This window comes from Crocodylus porosus, unplaced genomic scaffold (assembly GCF_001723895.1).
Source record: "Crocodylus porosus isolate Cpor-Errol unplaced genomic scaffold, CroPor_comp1, whole genome shotgun sequence".
Classification (NCBI taxonomy): Eukaryota; Metazoa; Chordata; order Crocodylia; family Crocodylidae; genus Crocodylus; species Crocodylus porosus.
The window spans coordinates 25510416-25529782 of NW_017728911.1; the positions used below are offsets into that span (position 1 = coordinate 25510416).

A 19367-nucleotide genomic window follows, 5' to 3' on the forward strand; every position below is an offset into this window, starting at 1 on the left:
GTGCAGGCCTGAGGACCGAGCCCTGGAGAACCCCACTGCCCACATCCCTCCAGGCTGAAAATGACCCATCCACCACCGCTCTCTGGGTACGGCATTTAAAATGAAGCATGCAAATAAATGCCTTTGTAAATTTGGAGCTAGGTAAAAAATAAACAGCTTTTGACTAAAACTGAAGTTGAACATATATATGAACGCCACTTTTGTAAATGGTTACACTGAAGCTCCTGTGCTCTAACATATAGATGGAGTAATGGGTAGAGTGACAGGAGTAATGTTTTTTATCATCACGTAGAATCTTCAGATTCTCATGGTTAGAGCAGTGGACTTCCACCCATAATGTTTGAGTTCTCATCTCATCTCGACTCTGCTACTAACGTGGTGAATTGATCCACCTGTAAACCAGTGTTGTCAATATTTTCCAATCTTTGCAAAGTGCTGTTGAGACATTTTAAAAATTTATTTGGCTGAATATTTATTCAGATATATTTTCTGGAAGCAATGTATATATCAACAATTACAATTAGTCTGTAGGATTGATTGTTTTATTAATTTTTCTCCACATCTCCGGTGCCTAGTTAGCAGATTGATTAGAAGATAGACTCCTCCTTTAGTAGCCAGGAGGCCGTGACTCCCTCTGCAGGTGATTTTCTGAAATGTAAAAAAATATTCGAAAAGGAAAAAAACTCCTTTATGGCTGATATAACAGACCAATGTGCCCTCATGCTGAAGAAGGGGACGTCATGAGCAGCCTGCCATGTAAATTGGTAGAAAAGATGTTAGGAGCTCAAAAGGTGGTGACAGGGGGAAGGATGTACTTAGCAGCATCACCTAGTGGCTAGCTAATGGCTGCAGGATATGTTTGTTTGGTGAATTATTCATGGCCAACAAAGCTATCAGCTTAATTCTTTCTAACAAAGGATTTAGGAAAGCCAGGTTTATTAGGCTTAGAGACATAGAGAAATGTTATATCATCAAACAAAAATATATAATATTCTGTGTAATCTAAGCAAGTTGAACACATTTTTTCTTGTGCTGCTGTTTTATTTTTGTTTCCATCAAAAGACTGTCACACCCTACTCAGTTTCAAATTACACAATGTGTAGGATGTGATATAAAGCATACATCCTAATAAGTAACAGACTGTTAGGACAAGGGTTAAGAAAGTTATTTCTGCTAATTTGGTGAAGCTAATGATGTATACTTTTGTTTTCTTTTTCATTTATAATAAAAATATTTTTCCACTGATTGTAATAAACTCACTTTCACAATACATACATTAAAAGATATTCATACCATTCTGGACAGATTGATGTTCCACTGTTACAGCCAACTGCTTTTCAATAGTATGGTATAAATGCATGGTATATATATCAATGCATGGTATAAATATCAATACTAGTTGCTCCAGATTGCTCTTGGATAACAGTTATTGTATTTGCAGAAAGGATCTTTTGTGATTATTACTTAAAATGAACTAAAACTGTCAGAGTCTTTATTGTAAAAGGTTGAAAGTTCTAAGCTGAAGAAAAATAGAAAAGAATTTGAAAAAAATAAAATAAAAATGTCTATAAACTGTGCATTGTATGCCACCTTCTGGTGAGATAATAGAAGGGATGTGCGAAGTTGTTTATACTACATACATTTTATTTGATCTCTGAATGTTATTCATATGGGAAACTTTAAGAGTCAGGACATCTTCATATTTTGTACAGTGCTGAAAGTACTTTTGCAGCTTCATTAATAAGGTGCCTTTAAAAATCTTTTAAGCAGAATGCAAAATATATTGAATTGGTAGTATTAACTTGTTAGAAATTAACTTGTTTACACACACATTTTACAAACGTGGACCAGTTACATGCTATCTGATGAGCAATACCACATGGTTGAAGTGCTTGGAAATGAAGGCAGCAATTTGGTCTTGCATCTGTTCCTTACATTTACCTGCACTATTCTAAAAGTGACTTTGATATTCTTTATTTCTTTATTTTATTTTTCATTTCAGAAATCATCTGGATAAAAATAATACCAATATCATCTCTAGACATGTGATTTTTTGTGTTGTTTGGCTTTGCTTGCATGAGTCAAAAAGCAAGTTAATATTGGGTTTCAAAAGTCTTGTGTATTTGTTTGAAAAAAGTGAACAAATAGGAAGGAACTCAGTACCGTATTTTCTTTTTCATAAGTAGATTATGAAAATGATAATGAAAGGAAAGCTTTTGTCCTATGCCTCTGTCTGCCATATGGCCTGATGTTCATATTGTCTTTTTCATGCTTCCTTCTTTCCATATCTTTTCTTGGCTCATTTGCCTCAAACTCCTGATTTCTGGAATATTTCTTTGTATCAAATCCTTTTAGGTTTACTTCCTTCAGACCTATAGGTCTTCCATTAATGACATTTGCCATCACTGTTGAGCAAGATGAAGATTCAGTTGCCACCTCAGTAGGAATGACTGTGCTAGCTTCAGTACAGCTAGTAGGGGTGTGCAAAACAGGCCGTATCTGATTCGGATTCAGCCCAGTTCAGGGGACAGTGATTCAATTAGCTGACTCTGATTACTGTCCCGATTTGATTCAGCTGAATGTGAAGATTCAATTCTGATTCAGAAAATCAGCGATTTGGCCATAGACACAGCTTTAAATGTTTTTTCTATATACCATGAGGTACCAGGTACAGCTCGTGAATGCTGAGTCCACCACCGAGTGTGCAGGGACCCCCCTGTTGTATCCCCAGCTTGGTAGGTGCCCCCCCAGACCCAGGACGCACTTGTTGCTGAGCTGGGGTTCTGGGGAACGTACCCCACACACTCCGCAGCAGACCCAGAACTGAACCCAGCACTTCCAGGTCCACCGCAGAGCACATGGGGGACTCCTCTGCACTCCTGTGGTACGCTCCATCCACCCTACCATCTCAGTGTTCATGAGCCGCCTGGTACTTTGAGGTATGTAGAAAAAACATAAAGCTGTGTCTATGGCCGAATTGTCGAATCTCTCTGAATCGAATTGGAGGCTTCTGATTCAATTCAGAGAGATTAATGGGTCTCCTGATTTGATTCAGATTCGGAGATTTGGCTGCCGAATCAAGCCAAATCTCCTTCAAATCGAATCAGCGAATGAAGCTTCACATGGCCCAACCGGCTAGCATGGGTAACAGTAGTGATGAAGATAGCACAGTACAGGCTAGAATCCAGAAAGCATACCAGGCTTGTTGTGGGCATGGACCTTCCTCGTGCTAGAATCACATTTTTGTTTCATTCTGTAGACATACTTTAAGAACCAGATTAACCCCCTCTATGGGAAAAACCTACAGGAAGCGGACGAGGGCAAGAGTGGTCTATAAGGTTCCCCTCATAAAGAGTCCAGTAATCATTTTGTGACAGAAATAGGAATGGGCTAGAAAAGAGAAATCCCATTCATTGCTGTCACCACCACCATAAAAAATGGGTGAGTTACAGACCCACAACATACTGATATTGTGAAATCTTCCTTGGTCTTTAAGATTCTTTTGGATGCTAGTGGAGACCTTGTAATCATCTTGTCCCCCTTGTGCGTTCACTAAGAGACGTGTCCCAGAAAGGGAGGTAGAGGAGTTGGTGCATAAAACAGAAACTTCAACACCATTTTAAGAAAAAGGAAACATACATCTGAGACCACATTCATCTGAAAATCAAGCTCTAGCTAGGAACGATTAAGATTTAGAAACTAAATACCATTTTTCCTATAGCTTTTACTCATGCTAACTCCATCTGAAGGCAATGGTATGGTGCCAGGACTGTAGTATTTAGCTCCAACAGAATCTCTGTCAGGGGCTCTGCTCACATAAGCGGCTCATGGCTTATGTGGAAGGAGAGTTCAGCAGGTGTCTGAACTGGTGAAACTGCTTGTATTTTAATTTGTAGGGGCACAACCAGATAATGCTCTCTCTTATACTCCCCTTTACAGATGTAGGTCAAAATAAGTCAGTCTTCAGCTGCCTCCATAAATGTGACTTAAAGGCTGAGCCTTCCCCGAACTTTGCATTTTTGAAGATGCCTAACTATTAGGAGCCTAATTTTAGGTGCTTAATTTTGAAAATCATAGTCTTAAAATTCTTTTCATAGGGAGAATGTGTTTCAGTTCTGGCAGACAAAACCAAATGGGAACATATTCTGCCCCATATAAACTCAACAGGAGCTTTGTGATTATCTGCAAGAATTGGGCCCAAGGAAAACGTGCATTTCTAGCTATAGGAAAACTCAGGTGAATATAGAGGTATTTATATGGCTTCTAACAGAGGGAAGAGACCATTTGAAGTGTACTCAGAAATGTTATCAGAAGTAAAATGTTAAACTAACTCTACTATGGATCTAAGTGATTCCATGGCAAGCATTGTTCAGATGATAGTCATTGAGTAGATAGTGAACTACAGTATATTTCCTCTTAAAGATGGCATGCTAAAATAGCCTCTAAAGTTAGGTAAACTTTTAAAAAAAGAAAATGTTTAACAAAAAGTGGTTTGTGCCAGCACAGTTCTGCCTTGCTCTTGAATGGGAAACACAGAACTTTATGAGATTCTACATAGCTGAGGAAAAAAGTTCTGAAGACATATCCAATGTTTTAGAGCAGCCAGTTAGTTGGCCAAGATTTTTATAGTGTGTAATATTTCATTGGGTTTTCAAGGTTGGAGGAAATTTGTTTTTGAACACTGAATATTTTAAGGGCACCCTATAGTGCAGATTTTTTTTTTTTGACACATGTTTCACAGCCCTTTCAGAGCTGCAATTTTTTTCCATAACATTTGCTGTTCCAGAGCAACTCCTGGTGGAAAATGACCTTTTTTCATGGAACATTGAATATTTTAGAGCTTCTCTGGTGCTAATGGAAAATAGCTTGTGTTTAAGGTTGGAAAAATAGATTAAACTAATTTAAAAATGTTATAGCTACTTAGGTCTGTAACAGACATTTTTAAGAACAGAGGATTTAGCACCACTACAGGATTAAAATTCTGGTATTAAGTTTTTAAAGTTAATCAGACCCCAGTTCAGTAAAGCATCTCTGTTCAGGAAGGGCAATCATGCATACATTTAACTACACGTGTGCTAATTGGTTTCCCTAATAGGGATGGATTTAATCATTTGCTAAGTGCTTTCCTGAATTGGAGCCACAGAGTATGATCCTATTACCAAATGAAGTCAATGACAAAACTCCCACAGGCATCAACAGTAGCAGGATTGTGCCCAGGCTTCCTGAATCCTTTGATTGTTTGGGGAAGGTTGGATACCTGTCAGCTTTCATCCTCAGCTGCACTGAACATAGCTGGGGTTGGAGAAAACAAAGATGGCTATGAGTCACTTTTCAACCTTACTTAATTCTTGGGCAGGGTGGTGGTGAAAGTAGCCTCCAGTGTAAGAGTGATCACAGCATGACCATAGAGAATTCAAAGAATTCTGCTTGTGATATTTTTTGTGCTGGTTGGATGTATATGGAGAATGGGATTTTTATTTTACATGACAAACAGGGGAGTTCAAAAGGTATACATTAAAAATATTACATTTACTACAACAGAATTGCTCAATGTGCATTCCTGCCATTTATTCTCAGGAGGACTCAGAACAGTTGAGCTCTGAGTGGAATATTTTGTATAGTAGTCATGTCAGGTGACTACTAGAGACACTAGAGGCACTATGTAAAGGACTTTTAGGAGGAGCTTATATTCCTTGGTTAAGGAAGGGACTGTAAAATGAAGAGTACAGAATATAGAAACAGGAGCAGTAGAACCAAGCAAACCAGATGATGGCTTAATATCAAAAGAGCTGCATGTAGAGCAAAATTACATCAGCAGAGACCCTATCGACTCAGAGGAAAAAAGGTAGAAAAATATATGAATTAGAGGAAAATATTTTTTTAAATTTTAAATAAGTGTCTTTTGAAACATCTTTGTTTCACTTGCACAGGGCCAATTACTTTTTTACAGAAAGGTGCCTTAACACACTCTGGTTCAGGTAAAGGGGCCTCAAAATGTAAGTAGTGTAGTTTGTAACTGTTTCAAGCCCAGCCTAAGGGCAGTTCAGGGGTGTGGGCAAGAACTAGCTGCTGTTTAAGTCCTCCTTTAGGCCAATGGGTTCAGTCACATTTTGGCTTTTCTTATAATTTGTCTCGACTAAGAAGGAAATTCTATAGTTGTTTTTCTAGTATGGCAAAGAAACTTTAATATTTATACAAAATTTAGGCACTTGTGTAGATGAAACTTAGGCACTTGTGTAGGGGCCCTAAATTGAAGCAGTGGGTTTTAAAAAACACTGCTTCCATTTACTGCTGATTAAAACCCCATATCGTGCACACACCGTGCACTTACCTGCCCCTCCAGTGGCAGGGAGGGGAGGCCAAGCTGCTGGTGGGCGAAGCAGTCCCTGAGCTGTGGGGCAGAAGGGGAGGCTGGTGCTTCCCTCTGTGGCAGCTGCCCCCCGCCCCCGCCGGCAGCACCCGCCCACAGGGACCTGGCTCGGGCGATCCCGGGGGACACCGCAGCCGTGGAAGGAAGCACTGGGCCCCCACACAGCTCAGGCAGGCAGGAAGGCTCCAGAGGGGGAAAAAAAAAAGATCAGGCTCGCTGCTTTTCTTGGGTGGAGCCTGCTTTCCTAGGCTGCTATCGCGCTGCCTGCAGAGCTGTGGAGCTGCATGGAGCCCAGTGCTTCGCTCCACGAAAGAGTTTTAGTTTGCTGCGCCCCAAGTCATTTAAGGTGCATTACACCGCCGAAGTTCCTACAGTGGCTGGAATTAATGCGCAATATGCCGCTGAGGCATGCAAATACTGACACTATTAAAGTGGTGCAAAAGCATTTAGCCTGCTTTGAAGTGTCATCCACACACGCCTCTAGTTTCATCTACACATGGCCTAAAGATTAGGTGCTTGATCCTTAAAGGATAAAACACAAGCTTCTACCACTCTAAGTAGGAAAAACAACTCTTTGAAAGCTATGCCATTTTGTCCCCACGACTGATTGAATGGTTTTTACTATTGCATTGGTAGCACTGTGAAAGCCCTATCACAGGAAGAATGGGAGAAATTACCATTTCGTGCCCAATTTCTCACAAAGCCTGATGATATTTAACTCATCATGCAGCAATAAATACAAGTATGAAAGCAGCATCTCAGTTCATTAGTGTTTAATAATGTTTAATTTTTTAAAGCAATTACATGGAAGCTGCACAATGAAAGCTTTTTCAACAGAAGTGTAAAAATGATGTTAATGCTTTGGTACTGCCACTATATGGTGCCCTGAGAGAAGTGGATGAATGTTAAATGCTGTGGCCTGTCATATTCAAATTTGGGTTCCGAAATAGGCACATACTATGTTGCTCAATCTGTAGCCTTAGCAAGGTCCTCGTTGTACATGATTTACATATACATGAGTAGGCCAGTAGATATTTTGTAGTCTGACAGTTTCTTCTACATTTGCACATGGCGTTTGCGTCATTGGAGTATCCCCACGGTTGCACGTTAACTTCAGTTTTAACCCCTGTTTGGAAGCAGTTCAATCTTCTCTGTATTGGCCAATCAAGCTCTGTGCCTGCTTGGAAATGTTTGGCAGTTGTGATATTCATCCTTACTCCCTCCTGGTTCATCTCTAGTCATGATTGCCACTTCTAAAAATAATTCATCATTAGTCTCTTCCAAGAGTAAGAGTTTCTCCTGATAGTTATTCCAGAAATGACAATAAGTACAAGAATGTCTTCCATGAGAGGCAGGCAGAAATAGATCTTCCATTGGAAATATATGGAAGATCAGATAACTGAAGTGTCCAAAAGGCTGGAAATGTGCAAGCTTCCATATCCAAAAGCCATGAGAAAGTAAAGGAGCACTCAGAGGATGGTTTTATATTTTCCTATTGCCTATTTTATTTCTTTAATCCATTTATAGGTTGCAGGTTGCCAGACCTCAAAGCACCATACAATAAAAAACAACTGCTGGCCAGACTGTACTATATTTCTCTAAAAGTAGGTTAAAACTTTATACCATCCTTATGATTCCCAGATTCTGGGCTGCTCAGGGGCTACTCTGATTTGTAGGAAGTGGGCATGGCTGCCCTTGAAGCACCGAGCATAGTACCAACTGTCTTCTTTATAGGCTCTGTGCACCACCAAAACAGTAGAGCAGATTGCAGTAAAGTCCTGAAGCTGTTTCTGATTGTGTCTTCACTGCAGAGAGCCTACGTTGTAACCAAGCATTATCCCTAATGCTCCTGCCATCTACATTTATGTGCTTACACTCACATGCAGAAAGAGCTCCGAGGCAAATGCAGCCAATAGACCCATAGCTCAGTCCTACCCAAAAAGGGTCAATTCCCACCCATACAAAGGTTGGGGGAAACATGGAATGTCAAATGGAAAAAAACTCAGTAAAGGGCTCCCAAACTGGTCCCCAGTAAGTCAACTGAAAGCAATGTACCACACTGTTTAAGAGGTGAGTATTTTTTAGTATTAAGTCCCATATAAAAACAGTGGTAAAGCTGAGAATATGCACCAGTAATTTAGAGTAAAATTCATTTTGGGCCTATTGCATTAATCTCCAAAGCTATCTTCATAAGACCAGTAAATTCACAGTCAAGGTTAATCTTGAAAAGAAAAAAGTTTAGGTATAGAAATTCAGAGCAGAGGTATTAAAACAACCCTCATTTTGCCTTGTGGGATTAGCATGCCATAACTCTTCAATTACAGTTAGTGTACAATAGTGCTTGTTGTCACAGATTCGATTTATGTATTCTTAAAGAGACATTAGACTTTGTTGTTTTATTCCTCATGGTTACACTGCTGGACAGATCTTAGCTTATTTAGTGCTGTCATTGTGCATTTTAATCAAGGCAGCTGCTGAGCAGCCACATGGAGTTATGTTCATGCTTTTTTGAAGCATTACTCTTTAGACCTAGCTTGGAAAAAAACACAGCCTTAGATTCATAGATGTAGGGTCAGAAAGGACCTTGTAGCTCTTCTAGTCTGACCCCCTGCTGTGAGCAGGAGAGAAAACTGGGCTCATATGACCCCAGCTAGGTAAACGTCAGGCCTCTTAAAGACCCCCAAGATAGGAGCCAGCACCACTTCCCTTGGAAGTTGGTTCCAGATCCTAGCTGCCCTGACTGTGAAGTAGTGGCTCCTGATGTCTAGGCTAAACCTACCTTCTAACAACTTATGGCCATTATTCCGTGTTACTCTGGGAGGTGCTTGGGGGAACAGGGTCCCTCCCATTCCTGGCTGGTCCCCCCCAGTAAGTTTATAGACGGCCACCAGGTCCCCCCTCAGCCTTCTCTTGTGAAGGCTGAATAGGTTAAGGTCCCATAGCCTCTCCTCATAGGATCTGCCCTGCTGCCCCCTGATCATGAGAGTGGCCTTCATCTTTAGTTGAGAAACAGCCTTAGTCTTTATTTAGTTGAGAAACAACTTGGCCTATCTTTCACCCTGGGTAAAACTGCATCCTTGTTTTCCCTGAAATGAAAGTTAAAGCTCTGAAAGATTAATTTCTAGAAAGTCTCACTAATTTAAACAGGGAATATGGCAGATAGCCTGTTTCGGAGCCTACAATGAGAGGTGAGTGTATTTTTCAAACTCTTCCTACTTCATGCTGCAGCCTGGCATGCATGCACACATTCTGTGTTGAAAGCAGTGTGGGACTCTATTTTATGCAGTTTTTTTCACTAAACAATACTATCTCTGGTATAGAACTGAACCATTAGACACTATCAGCTAGAAAGAAACCTAGTCCAGAAGGTTAGATCTCATCTTCCCTCATATGCACATAAGCTGGGGTAGTTAGTCTTTGAATCCCCTCACACAAATCCATTTTTACTGTGCTGTTTTTGGCTTATTTCTCTTGGCTGTAATTTGCTCACAAGATTTTAGTGCCACTGAAGTCTGGCTGTGGTCTAGCTGTTAACCCAAACCTTAGATTAAACCAGCTCAGCATCTGTATACCTCCTCCTCCTCAACCCATCTCTACTGTAAATACAAATCCTCAAAAAGCAATGGAAAATGTGCTGTAAAGGAAAAATGTGACTGTCTGAGAATAATATCTGTTAGCCAAAAAAATAGGGTGTAATGAAAAAAGAGGTGCTTAAAATAAGCCCTCTTCCTAATTCCAGGAGGATTCTCAAAATGATGTAAAGTTTCTTGTGGAAAACTGGAAGAGCCACTTGTTTTTTACACTCTAGTGGACTCTGTAAATTTATAACTTGGGCTGTTTTATTCAATGAATATGCAAAATATTCTGAGCCTAAAAACATTCACCGGTTGCTAAACTGTCTGCAGTAAAAGTTGTGATAGTACCATAGGGTGTTTCTCTCCAGTAGCTTTACAGTCAAAGTGGTGTGGGGAGCCTTTTCCATCAGTGAAATAGCAGGATCCACAATATATCTTGTTCCTGTTACATTAAAGGAAACCTGAGGTGTGCACTGAAAGTGCTAAGCCAGTAAATGAAATGTTAAAGTTCTTCTTATGGACCATTTCACATCATGAAGACATAATCCGTAAAGCAATAATACCCAATGATCTGTGAAGAAAGGAAGCTGAACTGGCTTTCAGCATGGTTGATGTTTCCAAATATCCTGCATAATTGGTTAGGTTCCATAGTAGCACCCACTAGTGGGCATGTCTACACAATATGCTACAGCACAGGAGCAACAATTTACTTAGCTTATTGGTACCATGCAGTAGCATTGACCATGTGGCGACGGTACTGCAGAGTAGTAATGAGCTACTGTGCAGTAGTGTCAGGGAAAAAACTGTGGTGATGGTACTGCGCAGGCATTTAATACTTATATAAGCTCACTTGCTTAAGCAAGCACTAAATGGCTGTGCAGTAACAACTGTGCAGTCCACCGCATGTGCAGACGCAGCTACTATATCTTAAATGACTAATGGTAAAAAATTCTAAACAAGAAAAGTGTTTATGCTAATGACAATTTAATTGTTGCCTGCCTGCCTTGTGCATCATGCATAGCACACCACCTTGGCTAAACAATGGGCCAGATATGTCACAGGTATCTAGCGGGATTTCTCTGGATGTTTGGAACTTCAAAAAAATATTGCTGCTGCTGCAGCTGGAACAAAGGACCAGCAATGAAGTGCCTAATCTGCTGGCTGTAACAGCTTGCAGAACTTCATTTCAAGACAGATGTTGTGGGAAAAGAGCAATGTTAGAAAGCATTCAACACTGGTAGCACTGTTTATTTGAACGAGTCAGAGCTTGACATTTGGGATATCAAATACCAGCCAATTCTGAATTTTGTGCAATTCTTAGACGATAAGGATTTATAATAGGAGGGAGTTCCGTCTTTTCTCTTTTGTGTGGCATCAGATATCAACTTCCAAATCTATAAGCCATTGTCTGATGTTGTAGCTCAATATGCAGATTTCACTTACCCCATCTGGGCATCTGTAGAAATTGCAACTTTCAATTCAGTGCTGTGCTGTTTGCTGGGCACCGCATTCACACAGGGAGCTGTCCAAGATGTTCCAGCAGGTACAGTGTTGTTTTGAAGCATCCGTATCCAGATCTCGGTTTGTTCAGCTTGACCCATGCTTCCCTGCCAAGGTTGTGTCCAGTAAGGGACTTGCTTGGTGTTGTGCACCTTTCCCAGTGGTTGGCCCACTCTGTTGCTGCCCATAGTTTGGTTCAACATCTCCAACCTCTTCCAGGAGCTTGTGGACTTCATGTACAAACAATTTGCTATTTTTAAGCCACTTAAGCCTCCATCTGTTCAGGCCTTCAATTAATGGTTGATGGAGCAGGTAATTTTCATCATCTCTTGCCTCTGTTGCCAGTAGTGATGTTAGAGGCTATCTTCTTATATCACTTGATCTAATGCCAAAGAGTACAGGGTGTACTTCTCTGTTTGTGTAAGTTGCATAACCAGTTATGAGTCTCAGTGCACTGTTAAGTATAGTATTGAGCTTTTCAGTGTAACAACTTCTGGACCATGTAGGGTCACAATATTCTGCTGGGGCATGTACCATTGCAAGCGCAGTGGTTCTGAGCACTCTGAAGTTGGCCCCCCATGTCATGCTGGCTAAACATCTTAAGACAGCTAACTGCAGAGACTTTACTGCTGAGCTTCTGGGTGTGATGTTTATAGGTGAGGGAACAATCTAATATAGGTTGGGGTATGCTCATGAGCAAGGATGTGGTTGCCTACTCTTACATTCAGTGTGCTCTTGGGTAGACAGCTGTCCAGGTGAAATTGTGCTGATTCTGATTTATTGATGCTCAACTTGAAGCACCACTTGGGGAGACAGCGATGAGTTCTGTATCAGTACTCAGTCTCTTTTCCAGTTCTGTCATGTCTGTTCCTTGGGCTACTATGGCAACATCGTCAGCATACACATATTGCTTATATGTATGCAGGAAATCTTAGGTATATACATTGAAAAGTATTGGTGCTAGCACTGACCCTTTCAATTTTCCCAATTTCAGTACACTATAAGACAGATGACAGAACATTTAAATAAAAGGTACCAGAATATGGTTAGCCTTCCATAGCACAAACTGTAAGAGTTTTACTAGTGAAAACTGTATCACATTGTTACCTTCTATCCCTTATTGTGCTGCTGGTACAAGCTACCCCATCTATTTTCTAATGTCATTTGTAAATATATCCTCCCCTCCCCGAGACATACACACTTGTGCTCTTTTTCCTTCTTTTTTATTTTAATTAGAATTTTAACATTATTACTTCATCCTTTGCTGTGCTAACTGAAAGCCTCTGTGCAAAATAAATCTATGGCTCTGCAAACTTTTTCAGAAGTAATACTTATTTAGGTCCCATGTCCTCCAGTGGGATGACTTATGTCAACATAAAGTTATGAATCAGGCCCTAATATTGCAATGTATTGCTTTTTTGAGATTGACAGTCATCTGTAAAAGCATTCTGCTAGCTTCCCACATGGAGCTTAACTTTTTATGTGTGTAGTGTGCTGAAGCAATAATAGAACCAAGTATTATAAATAACAGTTATACAACTGAGGGGTTTTCTGTTTTGTGGCAGATGCAAAAATGTGCTTGATTTAGTGAAGTATTGTTTGAATTCCCACCATTTGAGAAATGACATTGTAGTTCAAGACACTGACTATGGTGGTAGGCAGCAGTATGAAGTACAAAATCTAGGATTTATTAAAAGTGATGTGTGTGTTTATTATTTGCATTTTAAGGTGTTCCCCGACCAAACGTAAGCTGGCTTAAGATGACAGGGAACAGTTCTTTCTTGCTTTTGAATGGGTCATTATTTCTGAGGAATGTGTCATATGAAGATGCAGGCACATACACTTGCACAGCAACTAATGTACTTGGAAAAGCAGTAGGAACATCTGTTCTTCACTTAACTGGTAAGTGAAAAATCGTAGTTCATCATTCATAAGCAATGGCAAACTTGTCCTTAGATTAGTTTGGGATATGTCTGGGGAAATATTTAACCCTTTAATTAGTCTATGCTTGGAATTTTCTGATTGGTCCTGACCCTATGAAGTGATATTTTTTATTTCATATAATCCATTCATAGACTTTGGGTACAGAGAGCTTTGTTTGTGACTCCTTTCTCCTGATGCTGTGCCTGTTTTTCTCTGGGCATTAGTCTTTAGTCTTCAAGGAGGAGAAATAGGTCTGCTAGTATCTGGAGTGGACTTCTAGCACCTGATTACAAAATGCATAATGGGCACACCTGAGTACTAAGGGGAGTTGCTGCTAGTCACCTGGAAAAAGTTACAGAAAAACACACTGTAATATAAACTGTACTATCTAATCTTATAGACATAGTAGTGAGTAAAAATAACAGACTATTGGCTACTAAAGCTGAATAGTACTATTTACCCTAGTAAAATTAAGGAACAGGAAATAGAAAACTCTTTAAAAACCAAACCAAACCCTGATTAAACAACTGTGCTGCAAATAAACTAGTAAAGTAAAACTTGCAAACTTGCTTTTCCCCTCCCCCCCACAAAAATGTCTTAAGTGGCTGAATCTTCCAGTGGTAAAGATTACCTCTTCTAATGGTGTGTGTTAGCCAGGGATGCTGAGTTCTTAAAGTATTCTTACTAAGTCCTTATTCTTAAGTACCCAGAAATCAGGTGACTTACGGACTTACAGAGGGTGAGACCTGTTGGTATAGTAAGACATTCCAAAGATGGATTGGGAGTCCCTGTGCAAGGATGAAATTGTGGAGCCTGTTGTAAGCAGTGCCAGGAGGATGTGCATGCAAATTGTATCTTCCTTATTAGAGAAGAATCCAGATGTTTTTAAGCAGGGTGGTTTTGACTATGGAGGTGTGACACACAAAAGAGCTAGTAAGACCCCAAACTTAATTTCTAGTCTTCACTGTCTGACAGTAACTTAAATGAATGTGAAATAAGCAGTGGCAACCAAATCCTTCAGTTCATACGTAAGTAACAACAAAAGCAGGGACAGATTAGGAAGAGGGGCTGGTAGTGCATTGGCTCTCATTTGATTTGTGTTCCACTCAAAGTGTAAAACAGCAAACAAAAACAGGGAGGGGAGGGATAATTCTGAAGGATTGCTGAGCTGTGTGTTGGTGCACTGCTCAGAAGCAGAAGGGAGTTGAAAAGAGGCAGCAAAGAGGTAAATTATATAGTAACCCTTTTCTGGGTTATTTATTGCAGCAGATGATGGAAGCTGTGGGGCTCGGGACAGACATTACACATAAGCCAGTTTAAGTGATCAGAAACTGGTTTAAACCTGTAACAGAACTGATGTTCAGTGCACATAAACCAGTTTGAAAATGGGTGAAACTGGTTTGAGATAAACCTTGGTAAATGTAGTATCAGACTTAATTGACTCGGTCAAACTGGTTTATGCTATGTCTGTCCCAGACCCCTTACTGGTTTAAGATAAACCAGACTCCCCCCAGCTCTCTGGGCTGGATGGGGCTCTGCTCCACAACAGAGCTGACTCCTCCCCTCTGCTCCCTGGCTGGAGCTCCAGCAGAGACTGCAGGCACAGCAGGGTCTGCCTGACTTCCCGCTGCCCTACCCCCTGCCCCCCACTGCTCACTGCTCAAGCAGGAATCCCCCACCCTCCCATCTCCCACAGCATAGACCCCAGACTCATGGACCCTAGGCATGTGCTATGCTAGCTAATTCCAAAAGGTGTATATGTGTGTGTGTCTCTCCAATTTCACTGGGACAGGCAGACAGGATAGTGACTGCTTAGGGCTTTTGGAGCTAATCAACTGGTCAGCTGGTAAGCTGTTAAAGAAGAGTGGAGAGAGAGATGGAGAGAGGCTATTGTTTTGTGGATGAGGAGATAAACACTGTTATCATCCCCGTGCTGGCTTGCTTGTCTGTCAGTTTGTCACAGACAATATAAAGAAGTAGGGAGGGAAATTGAAAAGCTCTGTGTCATCGGCAGATGCATGTACGACACCCCACCCCTTCCCTCAGAGTCCTAGCAGGGGGGCTAGGGTCTGGCAACATTCCCACCCCTTGAGCAGCCAGTGGGGAAAAGCCTGGGACCATGCAGGCAGAACTCCCTAATCAAAACATCGTACAGGGCATGGTCATGTCCTCCTCAGCTCAGCACTATGCAAGGGAAGGGAGGGCTGTTTTAGTGCCTCTCAGCTTCTAGCCTAAGCCACTGGAGGCATGCACTTGAATTTCCTTAGTCGAAAGAGAATGCCTGTTCAATTACAAACCAGTTCAGCCTAGTCAGGTTAGATGAACCTGCAAAGATTGAATCAATTCAGGCTCAGGCTTTTTGAATATCTGTCCCTAGTCTGGGAGGCTGAACTAGTAGTGCAACAAGGGTGGCATAAAACTGACAATGAGTGGGTCCAGTGGAGTTGATCTCCCTGCTTAAAGCTACTGCAAGCAGCTGAAGTGAGTCTTCTCCTGACCCCAACTGTTTCTGTTTGTTAAGGGTGGAGTGCTGTGGAAACCATCTCTGAGCATACCAGGGGGAGGGAAGACAGTGGAGGAGAGGGAGAGCCATTACAGTCCTACCCCCATGTGCCCTGTCATCTGGGGCTATAAGGAAAAGGGGGAAATGTTTGAGAGGGTTTCTAAGGAGAAGGCTCTCCCATGGACTGGATGGAGGGTTACAGGTACCAAGGGGTTTTGGGGAGGATGGGCCTGAGGGAAAGAAAGGTGTGGGCAAGGAGGGGCTGGGGCATCATAGGGGTGATGGGTAGATGAGGTTCAAGCTGAAGAGTGCGTTTGGGGCTGTGGGGATAACATGGGATGTGAGAGGGGTTGGGTGGGGGGTAGGGTCCAGAGGGTGTGAGGGACTTTTTAAGTGACTAGAGGAGGAAAGAAAGGGCTCAGTGGGTTTGGAGGGGAATGGTGAGTTGTTGGAGGGCTGGGATGTGATGGCAACAAGTATGTGGAAGGTACAGTGGGTTCATGGGAGCAGTGAGGAGGCAAGGTAGGATTCAGTGGGCGGTGAGAGGGAGGGTGGGGTCTGATTGGGCTTGGGGCACAATGAATGGGGCTGAGCATGGGCAATATGTGGGATAACAAGGGAAAGAATAGAACCAGGGGGCATTCAAGGTGGCAGGGGCAATGCATGAAGGGCAGTGAGGGGCATTTTGAAGCCATGGTGGAATATCTAGGGGACCCATATTCTGAGGTGTGGGGTGCCAGTTCGGGGTTAACAGCTGTATTCCCCTGGCACCAGGTGAGTGCCACACTCTGGCAATCAGCCCCTTCCTTCTCACCCGCCACTCCCTTCCCCTCAACTCCCCATCCTATTATATTTGCTTTTGCTTGGATCTTAAACTGAATAATGTAGTCCTAGACCCCTAGCACCTTAGTAAAGCTTCTAGTTTCTTTTTAATGGGAAAACAAGTGTTGTGTTATGTAGTGATGCACTACACCATCTGCATCCCCTTTTCAAAATCCTAGATCTGCCCATGGGTAAAACCTCCACTGGATTCAGGAAATTTGCTACAGTTGGAACTTAAGGACTGGCCGCCTCAGGCATTTAAATTGCCCCAGCCCATATATACCTTTTGGCTCCTGATCCTTTCTAGTATGTCAAGTGGCAGCACGAAATTGAGGCAAGGACTGAAGATGCAACTATTATTCCCTTGTTGCCTTTAGATAGAAACAGACATTGCCTGTATTGCATTTGTGACGCCATAACGATGTTTATGGTGGTACATATGGTGAGCAAATAGACATCCCTGCCCTTTATCTTGCAGCATCAGTGGCTGCAACAAAAGATAGTAATACACTGTGCTACTTGGTGTCCAATATCTATTGACTCTGGTGGGAAAATGCAAGCAACTCAGAGCTGCTCTTACTTCCAGGCACCCAGGGCAGGTGCCCCAGGGACTTGAGGGACCCAGTCCTGTGCATCCCAGGATCAGGACCCTCAAGCCCCTGGAGCACCTGCCTGGCTTTCCTTACTTACAGAGGGGTGCAGGGCATGTCTTGGCAAGTGGGTCAAGTCAGGGTTCCCTACTTAGTGGAACCCTCCACTCTGGGACCTGCACTGACCCATGCCTCACACGGAGGTGCAAGTTAGTACAGGGGGGCAGTGCAGGAAAAGTGGAGTCCCTGACACTCCAGGACCTCTGCTGAACCATGCCTCCACATGAAGCACAGTTCAGCATGGGTCCAGATGTGGAATGGCGTAGAAACCAGGAAATTCCTGGTACTCCATGTCTCTGGGTCAGTGCAGGTCCCAGCATGGAGGCACAGGGTGCCAAGAACTTCCCCCCTGCCTTATCTCCTTGCCAGGACCTGTATTAGCCCTTGTTTCCCACAGATACACAGGTCAGTGTGGGTCCCAAATTGGAGGCACAAGGTACTAGGGATTCCCTGGTTCCTGCACCGCTCTGTGACTCCCACGCTGCTCAGTGCCTTCACAAGTCAGTGTGGGGAATCCCTGCACAAGGATAATACATCCTCCATTGCCCCACATCAGTCAGGGACCCAGTGCAGGACAGTGGGTGATGTGTGTCACCCAATAAAGCTGATCAGCTGTGGTGGGACACATCCTGCCACAGCTGACCTGCTTCGGCTTAGCAACATCTGTTTCTACCCCCTGTGTCAGGATGGTTTATTCACAGCCTGGCCTGAAGCAGTTTTGCAATCCACCATTCATGCAAACACAATAGAAAGTACTTTATAGTCATTCCACATCCAAAAATTGCAGAAGGGTCAAATTAATGAGCACAAGCCTGAGAAAGTTAAAAAATGTTAAAAGCCCTAAACCACAGAAAGAGACAGGACCAGGTATAATATGCACAGTCATTAAAAAATAAATGTTGACAAAGTGGCAAAGAACTCTGTGTTACTGACAGATTGCCCATGTTTTTGGCAGTTATTCTGGCATATTATAAAAAAGGAGAAGTTACTATGGTGACAGGCATACCTACATTATGCATCCTCTACTATACAGAGCAGATTTTGAAGAGATTTTCTTTTTATTATTTTAGCAATTTGTCATATTTCCATCTGAAGGAACCAAGGAGTTAAACTGACTCCAGTGAGAATTTTTCTTAAAAACTGATTTAGATGGATGTCTGATAAAGCAATAATAGATGACAGTGTCATGAGAAACTGTAAACAAGGTCAAAGATCTTGTACGTTTTTTCCTAATTGGCAAGTATAACGGCTCTTTTTTGCTAAAAGATACATTTTTAAGTGAGGGCACATTACAAATGCTCCTTAAGGCCTCCAAAAGAATGGCATAGATTTCTCAGTTCTAAATTATCATTTGCTGGATGGAGAATTTTAGTGCAGAAGATGATCCTAAAGAGTTTCGAAATCCTTCAGTTCTTCCATTTCATTAATAAAATATGGAACAATTTTATTAAAATTACCAGTGTGTATAATTCCTGATAAGAAGAGATTTTATGGATTGCTTTTTTCAGAACAAGGATTTCCAAAGATTAATACCGTGTCAGCCAAAGGGAGCAGAAGGAAGCGTGTCATAATGGCATCTGGAATTGGTACCAACATAAGTGTGATACATGGAGACCTGTTAAGGATTGGTATGTTGCCAGGGTTTATTTCTTGTTTTTAGAATGAAAGGTTTTGCTAGTAGCAGTTTTATTAAAAAAGACGGGACAAGGTCAAGAGTGTCACACTGGTTTCCTAGAACATGTTTGTTGTCCTTGGCCCATTCTGCAGGCCCAGATGTTTTAGAGGAAGGCAGCCAGAGAGAAAGAGATCAGTTCTGAATTTTTATTTCAGAATTTTTCAAAGCAGTTTTTGTGACTGCAAAGTTCACCCAAATGAAATGCCACTGAGCTGAGGTAGAGAAGTTTCTCTTTCAGCTCTGCTTGAAAATGATTCAGGATTGCCTTAGCTTCTAGGACTGTTTTTTAATTTCTCCATCTAAACTAGTAACTTTATTTTCTATGTATAGTGGTTTCTATAATGAGATA

The 19367-nt window shown here is 41.8% G+C and overlaps 1 protein-coding gene across 2 annotated transcripts in view; it reads left to right on the forward strand.

The window, feature by feature from the left end:
* The window catches only part of ADAMTSL3 (ADAMTS like 3), a 341341-nt gene that overhangs the window by 305619 nt on the left and 16355 nt on the right, over positions 1 to 19367 (forward strand). For both annotated transcript variants that reach the window (XM_019533694.1, XM_019533695.1), the window contains exons 23-24: positions 13174 to 13347; positions 18852 to 18971. In XM_019533694.1, coding sequence (XP_019389239.1) covers positions 13174 to 13347; positions 18852 to 18971 — 294 coding nt within the window. The remainder of the gene's footprint in view (positions 1 to 13173; positions 13348 to 18851; positions 18972 to 19367) is intronic.